This window comes from Alligator sinensis, unplaced genomic scaffold (assembly GCF_000455745.1).
Source record: "Alligator sinensis unplaced genomic scaffold, ASM45574v1 scaffold559_2, whole genome shotgun sequence".
Taxonomy (NCBI): domain Eukaryota; kingdom Metazoa; phylum Chordata; order Crocodylia; family Alligatoridae; genus Alligator; species Alligator sinensis.
The window spans coordinates 1,445,355-1,468,426 of NW_005842046.1; the positions used below are offsets into that span (position 1 = coordinate 1,445,355).

At 42.6% G+C, this 23,072-nt stretch overlaps 2 protein-coding genes across 2 annotated transcripts in view; one reads left to right on the top strand and one right to left on the bottom strand.

The window, feature by feature from the left end:
* Window positions 1-10,089: 10,089 nt before the first annotated feature.
* On the top strand, window positions 10,090-20,193 carry TECTB (tectorin beta). The gene is made up of 11 exons (XM_006022815.2): window positions 10,090-10,223; window positions 11,127-11,254; window positions 13,128-13,318; window positions 14,243-14,385; window positions 14,487-14,559; window positions 15,611-15,714; window positions 15,798-15,881; window positions 17,083-17,245; window positions 18,473-18,542; window positions 19,552-19,584; window positions 20,129-20,193. Exons 2-11 carry the CDS (start codon window positions 11,170-11,172, stop codon window positions 20,179-20,181), a joined length of 999 nt encoding a protein of 332 aa, XP_006022877.1. The 5' UTR covers window positions 10,090-10,223; window positions 11,127-11,169; the 3' UTR covers window positions 20,182-20,193.
* A 2,346-nt stretch (window positions 20,194-22,539) lies between these two features.
* The window catches only part of LOC106722154 (guanylate cyclase 2G-like), a 55,819-nt gene continuing 55,286 nt past the window's right edge, over window positions 22,540-23,072 (bottom strand). Inside the window, exon 23 of the mRNA XM_025203200.1 lies at window positions 22,540-22,625. Coding sequence (XP_025058985.1) covers window positions 22,578-22,625 — 48 coding nt within the window. The 3' untranslated portion in view covers window positions 22,540-22,577. The remainder of the gene's footprint in view (window positions 22,626-23,072) is intronic.

Genomic DNA, 23,072 nt, shown 5'->3' on the forward strand with positions numbered 1-23,072 from the left:
AGACTGTCTCCATTCGCGATGCTATCAGACTGCTGAAAAATCACAAACTTTTACAAATTGGGACAACACACGGATAATGGTTACAGTGTGTTAAGAAAAGTAGGTCTAAGAGTGAACTGGTGGGATTATGTGGCCTGGAAAACAAGTAGTCTGATTCTAATCGGCCCCTGCTATTGATGGGAGTGCAAAGGTTTGCGTTTACATTTTATACAAGTAGTGATTTGAGAGGGCAGGACTATAGCTACTGATGGAAGATTGTTTCATACAGCAAGCAATTGGATTTTTAACCCTTCCAAGGGAGGGTATTACAGGAAGATGACTGAGAATAACATTGGTACCTTATAGTCCAGAAGCAGAAAAACTACCAGCCCCAATCTTTTAAAAATAAGACTTCACAATTTTTATGCCTATTTCCGAAAAATAGCACATTTGGAGTTCTGTTTATTTGCTCTCTGGCTCTTGAAACATTAAGGTTCATATTGTCAAGCAGGAAGGATAAAAACTTTGTAAAAAATAAAAGCTGAGATTATGTTGTATTCATATGGTGATAAGACCTAGGGCAGGGGCGAGCAATTATTTTGGGCGGAGGGCCGCTTACTGAGTTTTGGCAAGCCATCGAGGGCCGCATGACAGGCAGCCAGGGGCAGATAGATATTAATTTTCTAAATGTTTTAGGGCCCCTGCGGGCCAGATAGAATGGCCTGGCGAGCCGCATTTGGCCCGCAGGCCACATTTTGCTCACCCCTGACATAGGGGCTTTAAACAAAAGGAAAAGAAGAAATATTCTTTTGTGTTAAATTCACATTCAAATGAGAACTGGCTAATAGCATCTTCCATTGAATCATCTCAAAGCATCATATGCTAACTGAGTTAGTATTGCACCTCAACAAAAAACTCTAGTCCTAGAAGGAGACTTTTACTTATTATTAGAATATTAACCCTTTTGGGGCATCTCCCTCCGGTCAAGTCCTCCTCAACATGCAGGTATAGACCAACCTCCTCACATGGCAGTTTATACAGCCCAGAGTCCCTGGACCAGAGTCATTTCCAGCCACTTCAGCCTGATGAAATAAAATATTTAAATAAAATTAGTACTAAAAATTAGGAGCTCATTTTGAGAACCCAGTTCATCACAAAGCAGGTGTCAATTAGACAGTGCCATACCACCATGGAAATGTAGAGCACAGAGAGTTTAATACTGACTAAATGAGGTTCAATGACAGAAGTCAAAATACATATTGAGGCACCAGGTTGGGCAGGATGGCGCCTTAGAGCAATGGTTCTTAAACTTGTAATACTTACGGTTTCCTTCCGAAAATGCCAGCTCATAGTTTTCACTTGTTTTCTTTCAGTACAGAAAAATAATAAAGCAGTTCTCTTGTAAAGAAGTCAGAATGGTTTTGACACTGTGGCTCCTGCTTGAAATCTCTGGGTTTATCTTGTGAATCATGTTTGAACACCTAACAGTGTTAAACATTTTGTGGCACCCCACAGCACCCTTGAAAACATCTCAAGGCACGGCTGGTGCTGCAGCATCCTGGCTGAGAACTGCTGCCGTAGAGGCAAACTGGTTCAGAGAGGCATGAGCTGTCATAGGCAAATTTCATACCTCTTTGAACTAGTTAGTCTCCAAGGTGCCTCCCTGCCCTGCATTTTGTCTGTCTTCAAGCAAACATGTCTAACCATCTCTGGGGTATACCTAGAAACTCAGATACAGCCTGTTTGTCAGAGGTGCTGACCCAATGGTCACTGTTGATGAGGTTATAACCTGGCCTCAGACCCGGACACAGGCATGGGCAAACTGAGCAGCCACCCAGGGCCCAGACAGAAAGAGGGCCCGAAAATGATAAATTTCAGAAAAATTGCAATTTTTATTATGATTATCATCATTATCTTTGACGAAGGGGGCCCAATACTAAATGTTCGCCCAGGGTCACCAGGAGTCTAAGTATGGTGCTGCCTGGCCTCACCGGATATGGTTGGGTTGGGACAGTGGAGAAGGTGGTGAGAGGGGCAGCCAGCATTATATTTTTTCTCCACTCTCATACCATAGAAAATGGCTGTGTGTGATGCAGATGCTGTTGCTGATTCTTGAGCTAGGCCAAATAGAGTGAATGCAGAAATGTTTAACTGCACATCACACCTCAGACTGCAAAGAAGGCATACCCATAAGGAAAGACCTCTCCCTCCTAGAAGTGCTTGCAATCTGAATAAGAAGGACAGCTAAAGCATGCGAGTGGACAGAGGCAATAAGGCAAAGTGACCTTCCCCGGGTCACAAAGCAAATCAGTGTTGGAGCAGACAAGAGAACCCACAACTCTCCATCCACTCTTTTCACTGCTGCGTCTCACAACCCTCCAGCACTTGGGATTTTTCAGTTGGAAGGAAGGTTGAAGCCAGAAGAAGGACATAAATGAAGATTAAAGGGACCATCTGCACCTCTTCTATGGCAATCCCAAAACCACCACTAAGAGATAAGTCCCTCCCACTTCTCCTATGCTACACACTGAAAAAATGTCACACGGTTGGAGCTAGAGCAGAGCTGAGCATGCTTGGCACCACTCTCTGGAGCACACCCATCTCAAGGCTGAGATCCTGAGCGCATCCCTGGCTGTGTTTCAAAAAGCACCACACATTTTTTGGAGGGTAACACACACAGCACAGGAGCAGTGGTTTCTTGATGGTAATCTCAGAAAAGTTGTGGAGGAAGCATAAACCTAGCCACTAACCAGCAAAGAGAAAAGTAGAAATAGTGTAGAAATGGAGTCGGTTTGCTGTAGTGTGACAAACCAAAGAACCTCATTTTAAAATAGAATCGCATTAAATTATTATAGCTCCAAGCATGATCAAAGAAATAAAGCAAGGTCTTGAAATAATCTAGTACCAATCATACATATATTTTCCTCTAGCAAGATAAAATAGGAGTTTCAGAAAGATGGAATTCTAGCCCACAAAGCAATCTCTCAATTGCAATCTGTTCTTTGCAAATCTTTTGTACTTCGTTCTCCATCTGCTTCTGATCAGTGACTGTATTCATTATTTTATTTCCTACTTAATATTCTTCAGCACAAGAATACTGATGGGTCAGAACTGCATAATGAACAGAGATGCTTTTCATAAGCAGCTCTGAATAAGAAATTCAACTCATACACTGAAGGCATGTGAAAGTATTCCTGCTTAGATCTATCTACTGGCATAGATGTGATCACTTCTGTTAGCTCACGTGTGATGAGTGGGCTGGGAGCCTCTCCATTAATAAAGGCATTTTTGGCTTTTAATATTACTGACTTACACATGTGCCCACAAAAACCTCCAGTGCTGCCACAGGGAATTAAAAAGATAAAACTGAGATTGGCGTGGAGAGCCAAGAATGATGTTGCTCACAACATGGATCATTCGGTATTACTGTCAATGAGGCAGCAAAGGTGGGTGATCCCTGTTCTCAAGAGTTGAGGACATGGGCTGAGATGCTAAGGATATTGATTCAATTCTTGGGAGGAACCGCTTGAGACATATAAGAGGGTCCTGATTTGCAGAAGGTGTTGATCACCCTCAGGTCCATGGGCGACTGGTACCTCCCGAGTCTGGGGAGGACACCAGATCGCCAACATTGTGGGGAGGGGTGGTCCCCCGCGGCCGATTGCCAAGCCAGCAGCAAAACCATAAATACACTTCCACCGGCACTTCCAGTTTCACGGCTGGCACTTCCAGGGGGTGCACTGCCGATCTCAGGGGGCGTGCGTGCACCCACATGCACCCCCTATGCATTGCCAATGCTCAGGTCTTTTAAACACCTCCACTTGTGCACCTCAAAATCGAAGGGCCTGCAAGCAGATACTTCATGCAACTTATGAACATGCACCTGAACTGGATGCCTGTTGATTTGAGGGTTCATTTTCTTCACCCACGCAAGGAGATTCAATACCGTCTTTGAAAAGCAGTTGGACTGCTCACATGCTACATTAACGTCAACAGCTGGTTTTGACCAGTTCCCAGTGGTGCTGAGCAAAGTCACTGAAAAAGTATACTAGTCAGTATTTGCCATTCTTCTGCTACTGGAAACAGAGCAGCGCATTAGAATTTGAAACCTTCCGCTCCCTGACCAATAGGGCTGATGCAGGTCACGAGGTATGTGGCAAAATATGGGAATGGTGTTCAATGGAAACTGGGGCAATCTGGTATTTCTCTCCTCATACCAGATGGAAGCTTCAAGAACCTGCCACCATTCAGCTCTGAAAATTCCCCTCCCCAGCTCTAGGCCACTAAGTACATCTACACATGCACTTTACTGTGCATTAGACTAATTTAATGTGCAGTAAAGCACCACCATCTACATGTGCACTGCAATTAGTGTGCAATAGATTAATTTACTCCAGTTTAGGATAGTCCTATCAGACACAGGTACTACCCTACGCCGCAGTAAATTATTGCACTTAAACACATGTGTAAATGGTGACATCGGGACTAGTTTACTTAGGTTCAAATTAAGCTGGAGTATATTCAGTCACATTAATTGCGCATGTAGATGTGCCCAGTCTGTGGTGTTAATCTGTGCCTGTCTGTAGTAAAGGAATGGACAGTAGGTAACTAAGCGCCTTCCTGTACAACACCTTGTAAGCCTTTTAGTTTTCATTATCTCTACAACAGGTCCTGATCTTTTAGTAGTGGGGGAGTATTTTTAGTGGAAGGGGTAGAGGAAAGGAGAATGGGTCCTTTGTGTCAGTCATTAGTTTGACTAATTTTCTCAGGTTGGCAGCCAGCACTGTCACAATAGCTACTGCTCCAGTAAACTTCTTTTTCTGGACACTGTCCCAGGAGCACTAGATGGTGAAAGAGGCAGACCAGCAGCAGCCTAAAGCCTCTAACTCAGTTTGAATTGGTATTAAGGAACCTTTCCAAGACTTTGAGAGTGGGATCTTCATAGATCTTTAACTGATAAGCTTTACACACTGGACAGCATGGAGGTTGTGTCTGAGTACCCCCCCCCCCTTCCCTCATCAGCCTTGTGTTAGGCATTTCCTGTGAGGCTGATAACCAGGGCTACTGGATGCAACCCCCACAAACACTTCATCCAAGATCTCAAAGCAATATACAATACAGCTATGCAAAGCTTCGGTCCCTTGATTCAATTTGGTGCAGATTCAGCCTGATTCGGTGGCTGAATCTCTGAATCTGAATTGATTCAGAGAGATTCGGAGATTTGGACATAGAGATAGCTTTAAATATTTTTTCTACATACCTCTAGGTAGCAGGGGCTCATGATCACTGTGATGCTGGGGCACATGGAGCATCCCACAGGAGCACGGGGGGCTCCCCAGCATGCTCAGCAGCAGACCTGGAAGTGGACCAGAAACACTTCTGGTCCACTTCCAGGTCCACCAGGGGGCATGCTGGGGGGCTCTCCCATTCCCCCTGGCTCAGTGACTAGTGCCTCCTGGGTCTGGGGCGGGGGCACCCGGGGTCCCCTTGCAGCTGATCACCAAGCCGGGGAGGTGTAGGGGGGGCCCTCGGTGTGCTCCCTGGCAGACCCAGAAGTGGACTGGAAGTACCTTGCTGCTGAGCACGTGAAGGGCCCCGCTGTGCTCCTGTGGGACACTCCACGCGCCCCAGCATCGCAGCGATCATGAGCTGCGCCTGCTACCTCAAGATATGTAGAAAAAAATGTTTAAAGCTGTGACTATGTCCAAATCGCTGATTCTCCAAATCAGCATCAAATCTTCAGATTTAGATTCGGCCAAATCGAATCAGGGACAGTAATCCGAATCAACGAATTGAATCACTGTTCCTGATTCAGGCTTCGCACACCTCTAATATACAAATATGAAAATAAGTCTGTTGCTTGTTTTCCTCTTCCCTTTAGTCTAATGACTCTCCTGAATAAGAGGAGGTGAAACAAGGTATCAGCTTTTAACAAGCCACCTATGTCTCAGGCAAATCAATTATTTCAAGTTTGGGCCCAGTTTGTCCAGAATGCACTTTGAAACACTCTGACCAAACCAACATTGACAGCAGGTGGACAGTTTTATAAGGTAAATTCAGTTCCCACTGCAATCAATTAGACCAGAGGTTCCAAAACTTTTTCTTATTGTGTAGCCCTTTCCAGATTTACCAGCTGCCTGTGTACCCTTACCAGCATGTTTTATATTTTAACCTTTTAAATGTCATTTATTCTTATAATGAAAATTAAATCTGTCATTACACAGTTTTTCTTGCATACCACCCAGAGATGTCTTGTATACCCCCAGGCGTATGCATACCACAGTTTGGGGACCTCTGAATTAGACCATTTCCATGGTTAATCCAATTTGAATGGGTTACTCCCCAGTCCTACTTTTCTATAAGAACACTGCATGCAGTTATGAAGGCTCATCAGCTCACTGTATTCCATAGTTGCAAACAGCAGAAACTAGTTTCAATTACGTAAGAACCAGACAGTAGATGTTTGCACAGCTTTCAGACACAAGGAGGGGAACAAAGTAAAAGAGACAGACTGCCCTTTTAGGTTAAGTTCACAATAAGGCCTTCATTTACTTTTTGTTGAGGTCTTTACAGATACTCAGATTGTTAAGATTTCGCTATGGGCTAGGAAGGGTGCGGGGGAAATGCAATGAGTCTCAGTGGTGTACTTTGCTATTTAATGAGCTTCCTTTTTTTTTGTAATTACTCAGAGAAATATAAACCTCCCCCAAGTCCTAACCCTTTATCAGTACAGGTATCAAATACTATTTGGCCTAAGTACATTTTGTGCAGTTCTTATTTCTTATGCAAATGCAATCATCTATAGGCCAGTCCTAACTGTAGCCCAATTTGTTTCATGGGTTTCATTCTGTTTCACCTTTCACCTCAAAGGGGTATCAGATACCTGGAGGCTTCTTTTCTATGAAGAGATTGTGAGAGATTTAGTTCCTCCCTAAAATGATTGGGCTAAATCCATCCTGGTGTAGTTCCATCAAAGACAGTGGGGTTACACCAGACAATTGTTTTCCCATTACCCAGCTTCAAATCAAAAGCTGTAGATATAGCTAAAGACACGTTTTAAATGGTTTTTAAGATGAATATCAGTAGATGATCAATCAAATATAGACATGCTTCTTTCTATATATTTTCCCATGTGTTTATGTTATGCCCACAACCAACAAGTTGTTTGTCCAAACTTCATGGAACCTCCCCTGATAAAACCCTCAAGTGGGTCCAACTCCACTGAAATCAAGCTGCCTTCACTTCTCCCAGGTCCGAAGTGGTTCCCTTTGAGTTGCAACGTGGGCTTGGGCCAACTTGCAAGGTTTTCTCACAGGATGTTTCTAGTTATACATGGGCTGCTGGAACCCTGAGAACAGTTTGTCTGGTGGTGTTTCAACACTTACGTTCCCAGGCCCAGACAAAACTAGGAAGCATAGAGAATTACAAAAGCTATGAAAAAAAGACGGTGAGCAGACCTTTGGACTAGGGACAGAAATTGCACATAAACTGGTATAAGTGATCAGAAACTGGGTCAAATGTGTAACGCAACAGAAGTTCAGCGCACATAAACCTCTTTCAAAATGGCCGAAACTGGTTTAAGATAAACCTGGATGGATGTAGTATCAAACTTAACTGATTTAGGTTAAATTGGTCTATTGAACTTCTGTCCCAGATACCCTCCCAGTTCAAGGTACCTCACAGTCCCCCAGCATCCCAGGATGCTTTGCATTTCCCCTGCAAACTCCTCCCTTGTAGGGTGAGCTGGCTAATTTTGGCCCAAGGTGTCTGCTCCACTCAAAAAGGGTGGCATGTGCTAGCACCCCCCAGCTTCTGGCCTGGGCCAATTTAGGCACGTGGCTGCATTCCTGAATCAAAAGTGAATGTGCGTTCCCTTGCTTAGACTAACATGCAAAGTACCCCCAGGGGCTGAGCTGAATCGATTCAGCCTCCGGCTTTTTGACCGTCTGTACTTAGCCTTGGATACCATACATTGTAGTTGCATTTGGATAAAGAAATAGGTAAATGTTGGGGTTTGGATATTGCAGATTAAAACTGGATCTGGGTTTTGAGCTCTGGTACAATGGATTATTCTTTAACTTAGTTGAAAGTGCATTATGATCAACAGGTCTGAGCCTGCATAGCTGACCATGTTCAAGTAATCTCATTTAAACCAATGAATAAGAGTTGGCAGGATTGGGCTCCAGATGGCAAAAGGGAGAGCTTGTTTAATATATAATAATCTAATTTTGCAGTTCTTTTGCAACTAGTGCCAGAGCTTATTGTTTGAAGTAAGAAGTCAGGTCTGGTTTTATGTTTTCATTTCAGTTTTTCAAAATACCAACAGTCATCTAATACACTCAAATTGTAAGTTACTAACAAAATCAATGGAGACCTCCATAAAACTAATAAACTGATATGGCTCCCCAACTAGTTATTATTACGAGCAAATTCTCACATTCTTGTATTCTGCACATCACACTGGACGTCATTTCACACCATGTTCTCCTGCGGTACAAACATTTTATAGTACTTGTGAGAAGACTGTTTTAGGAATGAGACTAAAAAAAGTGTAACACCAATCACAATATATCATGTTCAATCAAAAAAAGGTAACATGCATTAAAATATCCCTTTATACATTAAAGCATTGATCCTGGCTCCTCCCATGTGTGTATTCTAACCATGGGGCTATTGCATGAGGGGGTGCACAAAGCATCATCACCATCACCTTGGACAAGGCACACTAGTAAGCATATTCTGAAAATATCTATAGGACCTGACTCTTGGCTTGTGAATCCTGCTGTGGCTTAGTCAACAAGTAGTTCAATGCAACCAAGATTTGGGTAGTGCACACTTGTTCAGCAACAGATAATTAGGGTCACAGGGAAAAAAAAGTCCAGAAAGGACCTCACAAGGTCATCTAGCTCAACCACCTGCTGAAGGCAGCATCATCCCTGATTAAACCATCCCAGCCATGTGTCTGTTCAACTTGCTCTTGGAAATCTCCAGGGATGGAAAATCCACGACATCTCTAGGGAGCCTGTTCCAATGCCTGACCACCCTCATAGTCAAAGTCCTTCCTAATCCCCAACCTAAATTTCCTCTGCTGCAGTTTAAGCCATTGCTCCTAGTCCTGCCCCTAAACCCACAGAGCAAAGTCCATCTCTAACCTCCTTAGAATTGCCTTTCAGTTACTTGAAGACTGTTATCAAATTCCCTGTCAGTCCCATCTTCTCTAGACTAAATAACCCTAGTTCTTTCAGCTAGGGAGCTATACTGGTGGACATTTAGCAGCTTAGGAAATGTATGTACCATTAGGGTCAGAAAGCAGCTAAGCCAGGGCTCTGAGGACCTGAAGTAGCAATTAGATGTCTGCATCAAAGGATTACGTACATCGCTACCTACACATCTTTTCGGTCACAGCTGGCTGCTTGCAGAGTAGATAAGCTTTGTCCTGGGGTCCTGAAAAGGGATGGATTTTGCCTGTTTCTGGGATAGGGACAAGTCCTGCCTATGAACAAATATTCCAGGTTACATCAATATGAACGTGTGCGAAACAATGAATTTAAAACAAACTACTGAAACACAAAATAACCCCAAGATGGCAAATGATCCGTCTAACATTGTCTCCACTGTTCATCTGGGTACCATTAAAGGGTAGGACTTTCAAAAATCATCTTGGAGAGATAGGCACCTGGCTCTTCTTTACTGACAAAGACACTTGGCACTTCATTCTCCGAGGCACAGTTGAAAGTCTCACCCTATCTGCATTCAAACAAATTCATTTGTAAATGCACTTTTAAGCAACCTGACCTCAGTTAGCGTGTACTTGGCATTCTGCCTCTAAAAAAATTCCTTGTATTATCTTCCATGTTAAAATGTAAAATACAGCCAGTACCATTTACATACCTTTAGAAGAATTCTATTTGAGGATTTTTTTTTTAAAAGCTCTGAAGAATGAAAGCATACAAAAAGTTTTAAAAATAACTCAAATAGCATACATAATGTCTAGTCTGCGCTAGAGGGACTGAACTTTCTATTCTGTTATGTTGTACAATCCTTTTTTCCCCTCCTGTATTGGACAATACTGGCTCACTGAGATTTAACTGGAGATGGGTTTCTTTTACAAGATGGCCTATATAAATTGGAGATAATACCAGCTGGGTGCATTTGAAAAGAGGACATCTTGGGAAGAACAGACACGCAGCTGATGGAATAAGGCAGAGAGAATGAACGTCTGAAACGTACCCTGTTCCTGTCTTGTAGGTATTATTCCTTTAACTTCTTGTAGGGGATGATTCTCTCTAAAAAGAATAATCGCTTAGATGTTCAGCATATATATATATTTTAAATCCAGGCTGAATGAAAATGTTTAAACAGACTATTTGTGCTGGGGACTACTAGTTCCAAAGGAAAACTTTCCTTCTAACCAGGCACCTTACGGGCTAATTTTCACTTGTCATTTTTATCTACTAAGTAATTTGTGTGAATTTCCTAAGAGCCCCTAACCTGAAAAGCTACAAATAACTTAGCCTTGATGCTACCATTTTTCTGTGTTGGCATACACCTGCACTCTTCTAGAATAGCTTGGAGGCCCGTGATTGAAGGAGTCTATAATTAATTCATGCTTTTATTTTGCAACACCTAACATTAAAGGAAAAACCACATCCTTCACCAAAACCACTTTGCGAGGGTGTATACGTTACTTTGGGACTTAAATACGAGAAGAGTTTCTGTATTGTGCTGTTAAGTCTAGATATCAGCTTGTACCTACATTTTCTGCATCTTCCTAGCTTTCTTCTCCCTTCTTTCCGATTCTCTTGCTTTAGTTTTTCTAGGTCTGTACTGTATTCCCCATTTTTGTAATTTCAGTAAGCGAATATTTGTAGCCCTTTTGCTCTGTGATTTTTTGCAGGAGTAAAACAACCTAGCAATGGTACAAAATGCATTAGTAGACTTGAGATGAAAATGTCAGCAGTGGGACAAAAGAGGCAAAAATTGTCAGTAAATGTGACCTCTTGTTGGAGATGTGCCAGATAGTGAATAATAATGACATTATTATAATCACGATGTACTTTCTTTGCCCCAGCGTTAAAGGTTGCTACAGTTGTATGAGTGCATTGGATTTCTTTTTTTTTTTCCTTTTTCTTTTTGTATTTTGATAGGTGAACTGCTTTTATTACCAGTATAGTCAGCTTCTTGTAAGAAATGGTGATTGTAGCCGTTTATTTCCTGGTCATCCTGGCTAGTCATCAAGCCTACGCACCACCACCTTGCAATCCAAATAAAGCAGGTAAAATAGCTTCAATTTAATTGTAGTTACGATATGTGCATTTATTAAGCAGCTGAGAGTTTTTGCTTATGTAAAAATGAAACATCGGCCTTCACAGACTGAAATGAAGAGGCTTTTGCACATAAAAAATTGACCAGAATGTATTGGTCTGATTTTACAGTTAGCTAGCACCGACAAGAGGAGAGCACAAACAAATGCCCAGTGCCGGAGAGACTCAGAAGTGTGGTACTCATAGATGCACGTCTGTCTTTGCAGGATCAGGATATAACACGTTCTGAACATAAAAACAACTACGAAGTCATATAATATACTACTGGATTCTGTGTGCATGGATGCTTCCCCTACCAGCAGTTTGTGAGTAGTCCCATGGACTACAGCCTGACTACCAGCATGAAATAGTTTGTTGAACTGGCCTATGGATAAATAACCAATTGTATCTCTGTCTCAATACAGCACATTTCTGACCTCACACTGGGTCATAAAATAGATTGCCCTACATTATTACTACGAGGTTTTGATTCATTTTAGCCACATCATAAAGGCTTGGCTCCTAAACCTTTACACACACGTGTACTTTTATCCACACGAACCATCTTCCTGAACACAGCAGAGCTACTTACTCATTTAGAGCATAACTATAGGCAAAATCAGACTGTGGGGCTTGAGGGTTTATTATTAACGTGGCCACTCAAATGTTTCAATCATCCATTCCTTGAGACTCCACAAGGCTCGACAGAATGAATATCTGATCAAGTTGTGCATGTGTCATAGCAACCTAGGAAAGACACCTTGCTTCTGAGTCTAACGAGCTGATAAGTAACTGGTAATCTAATCTCAATTTTCATTCCACTGGTGATTAAAACGGCCTTTGCCTTTTAAGTCAATATTGTATCTTCAAGTTAACGAAATCTGATTTTATTTCAATAAGATTCACTCTCCTGCCACGACCAGGTAAAATAGCCCTAAAGCTTTCTTGTGTGTAATATTTGTATAGCAATCTTTACTTCACATTTGGGTATGTGCTGTGTATTGATCATTAGTAAGAAAGTGGGGGATCTGTTTCATATTTGCATGTTCCCTTTTGATTTAATAAAACATGATCACATTGGCACTCAAATATCAGTGTAACAGGAGTCAGCAGCAATACAACTAAGGTGGGGGTGAGGGCAGGGAAGGGCAAGTGGGGCACCAGTCCTGGGTGCCGAGTTGGGAGTTGTGCAAAAAGAGCAGCTGCCATACTGCTGGCCCAGCTACCGCCATCCAGAGTGTCACTATAAAAACCTTGAGCAATAGCATGACCCAGATCTAAAGCCACTATAAATAGCTGCCTTGCCCAGGTTATATTCAGAAAAATCAGTACTGCTTCAATCCGCTAAGAACCAGTCTTTATCCTAATGCAAACTAGCATGATGATTTTCACTGTTGTGATATTTCACCTTTTTGTCCTTCACAGCTTTATTGCTCTTCGATCAACATTTTTATCATCAAACCTGCACAAAAGGCGATATGGCCACATCGTGGCCATCAACTCTAGTGGAGACCACAATTCCCTCCAAAGAGTTTAATTTACTATAATTTTCCAATAGATTTTGATGTGGGTTTTCCAAAAAGGTTATAGGGGTTACCCAGGTAAATCCCTATGGATACACATAGTGCATCGCTCCTATAGGCACTTTCAAAATCCCAGCCCTGTACTGCAACCTGCTGCTACTGATATTAGTAGCAAACCTTCCACGGACCTGGATTAGATTCCAGCTTCAGCTAAAAAGATGCAAATTCTCAGCACAAACACTCCTGTAAGAAGTTCAGATTTTAGCACAGCCTCTCGCGCTAGGAAATACAACTGAGTACGGCTGTATTATTTTCCTTTCAGATGCAGTTCTGGTGTACTGCTACCCTAACACTATCATTACAAGAATCCCTGAATGTCCCTATGGATGGGAGGTTAGTCAACTGGCTCTTGGAGGTGTTTGCTACAATGGAATCCATGATTCAGGATACTACCAATTCACAATCCCAGATTTATCACCCAAAAACAAGTCCTACTGTGGGACCCAATCAGAGGTACGTACATCAACCATAAACATTTCTTTCATGGGAGAGTACATCTAATCCCATATAAGTCAGTGAAAGCATTCCTATTAGCTGCAGTGGGCTCTCAGGCTGTACCTGGAAGAGGGAGGGTATAAATTGGCATTAAAAAAAAAAACAACTTTAGAACTTTTCAGCTGCACAAATCATTTGTATTTATGTGGGGAATCAAATGGTTCTGCGTCCCTAGTAAAGCCAAGATAGCAATTGCCTTTGTGGAATTAGATCTCCTCTCTCTTCCAGTTTGTACGTGTGCCATTATGACAGTCTTTTCATTATCATGTGTACGCAACACCAAGTGCAATGGTGCCTTGAGGCACTGCTGTCACACAAATCTATGAAGACCATGATTCAGGGATACTGGTTGTAGCTGTATTGGTCTACAAGCAAAAGAAATCAGAACTTGTGGCAGAGGTGATATCTTTTATTAGACCAACCAGATATTTGCAAAAAAATTCTTTGTTTGCAAGCTATTGGGCGCGCTTACCCTTCCTCAGGCATAGGAGAATGCAAAGAACTTTTTTCCACCTCCTCAGTTGGCCTAATAAAAGATATCGCATCTACCCAAAAAAACCTTGCCTGCCCATGTCCTTAGACCGGCATGGCTACAACCAAAAACCCAGCAAGACTGCAGGAGAAATTTTATAACCTTTGCATTCTTCTATGCCTGAGGAAGGGCGAGTGTGCCTGAAAGCTTGTAAATAAATTTGCAAATATCTAGTTGGTTGCAAAAGATATCACTTCCGCCACGAGTTCTGATTCCTGAAGAATTATGACTGTTTTTCTGAGCATCGCTTCCATCACAGGGTTGACTCTCCCCGTTTCAGAGAGCAAAGTCCCTGTTGGCCCCGCACTTTCATTGCAGGGGGGTTTCTCTGTTTGTTCCCCCTACTGCAGTTTAAGAGCCCCCTGTATCACTTCTATAATTCCATTGTGTCCAACGACACGACCGTGATTGTGAAGAGCCAGCCTGTGAATTACTCCTTCACATGCACTTACCGCGCAAACTACTTGGTGAACCAAGCTGCCTTCGATCAAAGGTAAATCTATCTACTGCCCCAGCAGTCTCACATCTTGGCATGTACCTGGGTCCTTTTCCAATGATCTCTGTCGTTCATACATTCTTTCTTCCCTTGCCCAGGGTGGCAACAATCCACGTCAAGAATGGGAGCTCCGGCTCATTCGAAAGTCAGTTATCGCTCAACTTCTACAGCGTAAGTGCTCCTTATCGCCAGTGTTTAGGTAGTAAGCATCTTCATGCTGCTGTGACTCTGCTGATCTCAGGGGATTTATTTGATCTTTAAACTGACACAAGTGGGAAGAAATCTGGCCTTAACATCTATGGACACTTCTTTTTTTTGTGTTGTACACCGCTGAACACACTGTCATCATGTAACAGATAACATGGGACTTGGAGGGGTCTTGTTTCTAATAGATGAAGAGGTAAACAGGTCACGAACAGCATAGATGCATGCCACTTGCTCTTCTATAGGAGGCATTTTCCCATAAGAATACAGGCTGCTTCGCTTAGGGTTCATTTCTCTAATACAGTAGCAGCTTCTAGTGGTGTCATAAGAAAGAGGCATACTTGTTTGTAGCCCTAGTCAAAGACAGGCATAAATCTGCAGCCAGCATTGCTAAGAAGACTCCCTTTCATCCCTCCTGAAATTTTCCAATCTGTCTTCTCATATACTCAGATACAGCATAGTGGATGCTTAATGCTCCCCTGAGATCTCTAGGGTACACTGGATTTTTCTTTCTAATGCTTGTCTCTATTGAGATTTTGTTTTAAGATCGCACCACCTGATAAACAGTACAGTTGAGGGTGCGACAGACACAGAATTTACCCGGATATCTGCACCAAAGCCCGGTCAGTTTGGCAGAACTCATTTTGCAACTAACTCTTTTGCAAAGTCTCTTTTTTTCCTTGACCCAAATGTAATGTAGCTGACAAAGCCCTTTCCTGGCAAAAAAAAGGTCACACTGAACCTGCAGCAAGACACAAGCTCAGTTGCATCAGCGCCTGCTATGTTGTGTCAATATGGGGGAAAGTGGTTGCGAAGGCAAAGGAGATTAATCTTGCCTCAACACAGTCCTAACTCTAGCTCTGTGTCTGAACACACCTGAGCTATGTATTCCAGCCTGCTGCTTTAAAGCAGGGGTGTCCAACCCATCTGGCTCTGCATTAAAAGCAACCATTAGAGTTAGCCCATGCTTTTGCTTTTAAGCAACGCCATTAATCCACCGTACTTTTCTCTCTCCAAGAATGCCAAGTTTTCAACTAAGAAAGAAGCTCCGTTTGTTGTGGAAACCTCAGAAATTGGTTCAGATGTATTTGCTGGAGTGGAAGCTAAAGGGTTAAGTGGCAGGTATGAAAGGCAGCAAGATATGGGTGGGTCATGGATAAGATAGCTTGTGGCTGATGTCTGGGTGTTGCTCCATTTCTCCCCAGGTTTAAAGTAGTTCTGAACAACTGCTGGGCAACGCCTACGTCAGAGTATTTCTACCAAATCCAGTGGCCGCTGATCACAAAAGGGTAGGTAATCAGGGAGAGACAAGCCAAAGGATGTTTTCTTGGAATAGAAGATGTTAGCCATTAAGTCATGTCCTTCTAGGTTATTTGTTTTGAGTGACCGTGTTAGCCTCCATCACAGGGGTGCGCAATTATTTGGGCTGGAGAGCCACTTAGGGAGTTTTGGTGAGTTGTTGTGGGCTATATCAGCACCCCCCTGCCCCTGCTAGGCCAGGTCAGCACTGCCCCCGTCCCACAATAGCTCACCAAAACTCCCTAAGTCAAGGGGCACACCTCTCTTTCTCTCTCTCCCTCCCTCCTTCTGCTGATCCCCATGCTGCCCAGAGCTGCAGCACACCCCAATACTCACCCCACCCGGAGATGCAGCATGCCCCGATCCCCATCCCAACCTGGAACGTGTCGGCTGAGTCTGCACTTCATGCCAGCACCCACCCAGCACACCAGAAGCATCCCCAGGCGGGCATCGGCGTCAGCTGTGGATGCAGCTGGCAGGTTCTGGGTGGGGACTGGGCATCTGCCTAGGTCCACAGCTTATGCCACCACATCAGCGTTGGGCAGAAGCAGCCTCACCCACCTGCCTGTCCTGGCAGAAACAGCCCCATCCACCCAGCAGCACACAGGAGCCAGAGCTGCTAGCTGCCCACAGGCCAGATCCCACGACACTGTGGCTGTCCACTGGTGGGCCGGATACAAGCAGTTGGTGGGCTGGATCCAGCCCATGGCCTGTATTTTGCCACCCCTGCTCTATCATAATGCAAAAAAAGAGAGAGCACTTTGGAGAGTGGTCTCACGGGTTATGAAACAGCCTGGGAGTTGTGGTCCAGAAACAGCTTGGACCCGTGTATGTTTAGAGAAAATTGTTTGTAATTAGTTTCCTGTTTTGGAAGAGCATGTATAATCACCCCATGATTATATCAGTCAGATACCAAAAGCAAGTGTTGATTCCTGCAGTCGAGGGTTGCCTGATGTAGCTGTAAGAGGATCTCTATCTGCTTTCACTTACATCCAAGCAGCTCGCTTGCGACTTTACATGATACACAGACTGGGAGCAAAATGTGACCCAATGACCATCAAAATGGGCTCTTGTTGCCTATGCCATCAGATAACTAAAATGCCATGGCAATGTTGGTGGAAAGCACCGTGCCAAAAGGCAAGAGTGATCAGCTATTTTTTTTTTTATGCTGCTTCTCTCTATGCAACTCAGCTGTCCTACAGATGACTCCATTTTAGTACATGAAAATGGGAAAGCTGCCCGGGCCACCTTCCAGTTCAACGCTTTCCGGTTCCGAAATATCCCCAAACTATCCAAGGTTTGGCTGCACTGTGAAACACATATATGTGACAGTGAAAAGTTCTCCTGTCCTGTGGTAAGTTCTTCATCTAAGTAGGCTCAAGATTATGCTTAGAAACAGTTTTAGTTTTATGGATCCTGTCCGTTGATGGAAAAGGGGGGATATTAGCAGTACTTGAATAATCGTTTGTGGACTTTGTTGGCTTTTCATTCATATCCAAGACCTTAAGTATAAGGTGTTGAGGGGTTTATAGTTCTGGTCCATAAATCCAACTTTTTGCAACTAAGAGATGCTTCCCTATCACATCATGATGCCAATCTTCTTATTAGGGTCCAAGATGATCTTATTAGAGCCAAAGTGATGAATTTGGAGGAGCGGCTGTCATGTGACACAGGCATTAAACAGGACTTGGAAAATTATGTTAATACATGTTTTAAGTCCCTTTGTTGAAGTTTAGACATCTGACCCAAACCTGCCAAAACATCAAAACTCATAGCATTTCACCTCCAATGTTGAGTCCTGGTTTGAAATCCTTCCCGCACCCAAAAGGACTCAAGCCTACACTGTGCACCTCACAAGGAAGAGGCCCTCCCCAATCGACCATGCCTTACTTAAAACATTTTGGTGCGAGCCTCTCTCACTCTACACTTTCAGCAGGGACTGAAATACTCAAATGTCTCGTGCCCCGGAGACTGCCCTAAGCACTATCATTTCTGGGTTTGCAGACAATATAACACTTTTAAAATCAGCGTTACGGTGTGCAGCTTTTGTAAAATCAAAAACATTAGCAAGAGCCTTTGCTTTGCATTGCACTGATTCAGCAATGCCAGAAGCCATTCGTGCTACAGATTTGGACCTTTATACAGAATGGATTCGGTGCCTTCAGAGCACTCCCTGGCGGCCACGAATCATCCAGGCAATAACCGACAGCATACATAGGGACCAACTCTTATAAGGTATTGTGGGAAGGGTAGGTTAGGAAACCTGTGGTTTTAAGTGCTATCAGTTCACCACCTGAAAGCCGCATATTAAATTGAAAATCAGTTTTAAATCTACAGTTGGGTCCAGGTGAACTCACTCCCAAATTGCCAGCAGATATATAGCAAGCATCTCTTTGCAAAGTGAGCATTGTTCCTTCTTTTCCCTCCCGCCGCTGAAGTGTGGAGAAAATAACTGAAATCTGCCATGTTTCTTTTCTAAATGCAAAACACAGTGATTGCTAGAGATTCATTTTCTAACAAAAGGGAAGCCAAGGACATTCAGGCTCTTATTCATAAACATCTTTTTCTTTGTCCTTTTGAGACGTGCGAAAAACGAAAACAACGCATGGAACAAACAGGAGGAGTGTTGGTGGTGGAACTGGCCGTGCGCAGTAAGTGTAGACGGTTCCTATTCGGAAAAGTCCCCCTCTGTCTTGCAGGAAGCGTGACAACGGAAAGATTATGCTTAGAAACAGTTTTAGTTTTATGGATCCTGTCCGTTGATGGAGAAGGGGGGATTATTAGCAGTACTTGAAAAATCGTTTGTGGACTTTGTTGGCTTTTTGGAAAGATTTGTTTTTGCTGGAGTAGGACCAGTCCTGAAATCACTACTTAGGTTAAGTTGTCAAAGGCTTTCAGACCATAATCCTGCAAAATACAGGCAACCTAAGTTTAGAGAGTGCTTGCAGGGAAGTTCCACTGAGATGGAAGAGCAGATGAACTCTGCCAGGGGACGCAGGTGTCTTTACCATGAATCCTTCCGGCTAGTGGAGCTGCATAGCTGTGGATCCAAGGGACCCTGTCCCCAAGAATCCTCCTGCCCCAACACTAATGCAGTTCAGTTCCCCCAAATCTGTTCTCGTTTCCAGCAAGACTCCATGGATTCCTCTGCCTAGCACTACTAAAGGAGGGCCCCAGAGCTACTCAATAGGCAGATGCAGGTCTGCAGAATCCAACAAGTTTGCAGTCTGGTTTCTTTGAACAATGTGGTTCAAATTAGCATTTTTGCTAAGAGCCCTTTGCACTACCATGCCACTGATCCCTACACCAGCTACAGGACCTCCCTGCTTCCGGAGCTAAACAAAGGGGCATTAGTACAAATGGGAATTCTCCTCTCACTTATGCTGGTGTAAGTCCAGTGATGTCAGTGAATGTATCCCTATTTGCACACTTCTACTGACCTAAGTGAAACCATGGAGAAGAGAAAGGATTCACCCACCCACCCGCTCCTCCCCATCCAGCTGCAGGTTCACAAAAGAGATGTCACAAGAGAAAATATATTAACCCCAAATGGCTCAAATGCCTGCCTGGTGTTTTTCAGCCTGTTTCTAGTCACACTGGTATATTTTGCCTTATTTTGAACATGCCAGTTCAAATGATCTCTCTTCTTATTTTACACAGGTAAAGGTTTATCCAGCCTTAGCCACCTCTCAGGTAAGGGACAAAATAGACGCCAACAATAACCATCCCAAATTGTATCTGAAGTGACTCTGTCAGCATAAAAAAAATGTCCTTGTAAACTCTGCTACTAATAGCAAGTGGGATTACCACAAATGAAATGTTTCTAAATCACATTTTATTTCTCAGTATGTGTGTGCTCTACTTACTTTTGCAGGACTTCACTCCTCTTGGACAATGAAAGTAGGCTGTTACACTTCACTGTTAATTGTCCATTACACTCTCTAGCGCATGCAAATAAGATTGATGCTGCTCTGTTAGGATTTCCAAAAATAAACAGGGAAGCAAAACTGTGATTTCATCACATTAAAATAAACACCAGGAAAGCATTTGTATATGCAGTAGGACTTGCAAAACCTCTTTCAGAGTTTATCTGTTAAAGCTGACACATTGACAGAGTCGCTTTAGGGAGCACAGATACCATGGTGACGGGCATAGGATAAAAACCTGAACAGAATTTAAAAGGCAGCTGGAAGTTTCAGCCAAGTACTTACTACTTCTCTTTGTGATTCACTTGCAGATATTCTCTTTCACCTAATCTTCATGATTGGGATGTGTGCTGTTCTACTATAAAACACTGCCCCGCAGCACTACCTAACGTCCCTGTTTGGAACTACACTTTACTACTAAAAAGATGTTTATTTTACTCAGATAAAAAGAAACTGCATCATATTACAGGAAAAGTAAATGATGCGTGCCTTGATTTTTGTTTCTGTAATAGCGGGGAATAATGATGCTGATTTTTCTTTCCTCAACCTTTGCAGCTGTTTGATAAAAGTCAAAGGTGAGCACTTATATATGCTGTTGGATTCTCCCCTTTGAACTGTGGTAGCACAAAGCAACACATATACACAGGGATACATTCACTTCACATTTCACCAACCTCACTCCCCCCTTCCCTGAAAAAATGAAGCGAATTATGCTCCATTTTAGCCCTACTGTGTACTACAGGCCTCCCCATTTCATTTTAGATCCTGCAAGATTCTGAATGTTTCAGCCCAGCCCAAAAAAACTCTTAAATCCATGCTTGACTTTAAGTTCAAGATTGGCCCAAATGAAGTCAACAGGGATACCCATCTGATTAAGGGCTTCACTGGATCAAAGCAGAGTGTTCAGCCCTGATAGGATCAAGCCCGTAGCTATCTTGTACACCCTACCTACCAAGAGCTACACAAGATATGTCCTCCCCTATTGCCCTTGTGAAATCAGAAATATTGCATTAACTCATCCATGGAACTGCATTAACTACTACAAATGCTTCAATAAACCAGTAGATATACGTAATCTACCATGGCTGCATACATATAGATTTGCTAATTACCAGCAGGGATCAAATGCAAGACCAGTTGCACCGAAATAATCAATCCTTACCACTTGGACTAGACAAGAATTAAAAATGGGGCAGGGACTGACTATACATGTGTCCAGTACAATGGGGCCTGATTTCAGTTCAATGGTGCTATATAAATTGTTGTTAATAGTAGTGACAAAATGATCGACTTTAGACAAACAGTATCTGGAAGGTACTGATCAACCACTGCTAGAGGGAGACATGATCTTTCCCTGAGAGTCAGATGCGTTTCTGGAGTCGTTCTTCAGTGAAAAGCGATGCAAGGTCCTGTGCTTTGGACATTTAAAATCCATAGAAAGGTCCAGTAGGGGACAATCCTGCATTGTGGAAGGAGGTGGAATGGATGATCTAATAGCTCTTTTTCTATCAATTTTTTCTGAATCTGTGATAAAGGAGACTGAAAGGAACATGCTTGGTATGTTTATTTCTTTATTGGTCTCCATTAATCGAGGTGCCCGGTTTACATACATCTATGCATGTGATACAGCCAGAACACGATAGAAATAAAAACAAAAGAATCACTGTATCACAAGCCTGTTTCCAGCAGTCCCAATCCTTCAGAGAGAGGTGCCAATATTCCCACAGTGTGCCACTGAGATAAACACTGTATGACATTTTAATGTTAATTTGCAGTAGTCAGAGGCTACACTTCCACCCTGAAGCATGAGGCTCTATCTTCCTTCTAATGCTCTCTCCATTTGCTTAAATCTCTCTCTTCTTTTCTCATTCTTTTATAAGCATACAGTCACTCCCTGAATCTCGGTTACTACCCACATTAGTATTGTCCTTTACAAACCGGCATTTCATGTATTCACCTTTTTTCCATTTCATCTTTGAGATTATTGTGACTGATGCCGTAGCAATCAATTATGTTTTCCCTTCCTCTGTTTTTCCTTCCTCCTCCCATCCAGGCTGCGTGTGTCCAAGTCCTGTTGCATCTCGTTTTGAACTGACTCCTTTAGTGCAGGAGCTGCTGTGAATGATGTGCTTGCACAGGGCTTAAGGCAGTGAATCGTAGCCTGACTGAGACCTTTACATACTGACATAGTTGTGACATCATATTCTGTTTGTCATATTGCAAGAAAAGTAACTTACCTTACCATTCCAGTGTTAATCTACCACATAAAACACAGGAACATGACACTCAACTAATGACAGGGAGAGAAATCACTGCAGTTACTCTATTAAAACATCAAAGGCACCATCCTACTGAAACTCCCTGGCACATTTATTCATTGCTGAGGACCATAGATGATACTACATGCAGTGTATTCACAGTTTTCAGATTCTATCCTTCACTCAGGGTACTATTAGTCTATTCAGGTTTAAAGTATCAGATGAAAGGAGCTAACACGGTTAAATAACTTAATGTGAAACCTCCTAGAACCTCGGTTAAAGTAACAAGCAGAATATGCCATGTTGACTTGAGAGACGATGGTATCCGATCTAAACACTTGTTTTTTGCTTTTATAGACTACTATGGAGAGTCTTAGGCAGATTATTCTAGGCTGGGTTTAGAGTAGATAGATGGATTTAAGTCATTCCAGATCATTTCATATTCTAAAAAGGTACCCCTTAGAAGACATTTCTGTGGGATTTTTTCGTTTTGCAATGTTCCTTACAGCAACGCAGATCGTGTTGAAGGTTTTGCAGACCCACAGAGAATCTGGAATGAGAGGAAGTTTCACACAGGTTTTGTTGTTGTTGTTATTATTATTATTATTATTACTATCATTATTAATAATACATATTAATAATAATGCTTTGTTTATCATTATTAATGATAATAAATATAAATAATAATTAATAATAATAAAATAGTAAAGTGATAATAATATTATTACTATTATACATTCAAAAATCCTATTTAAAAAAGGAAAACACTGTGGCTTGAAACTCTTTAGTAAAGTATAATCTCATTCGTCATCTTAGCATGGTGGGTCACTTCCAAGCTATAATTCAATATGAAAATGGACTACTATGCCTCTACTGAACACTCAGACTGGAGTTACACTCTCTTGATAACACTGTAGGCTGGATTTTATGGTGGTGTAGAAGGGAGTAACTGCATTGAAGTCAATGGAATCACGCTGATTTATACCAGCTGAGGATT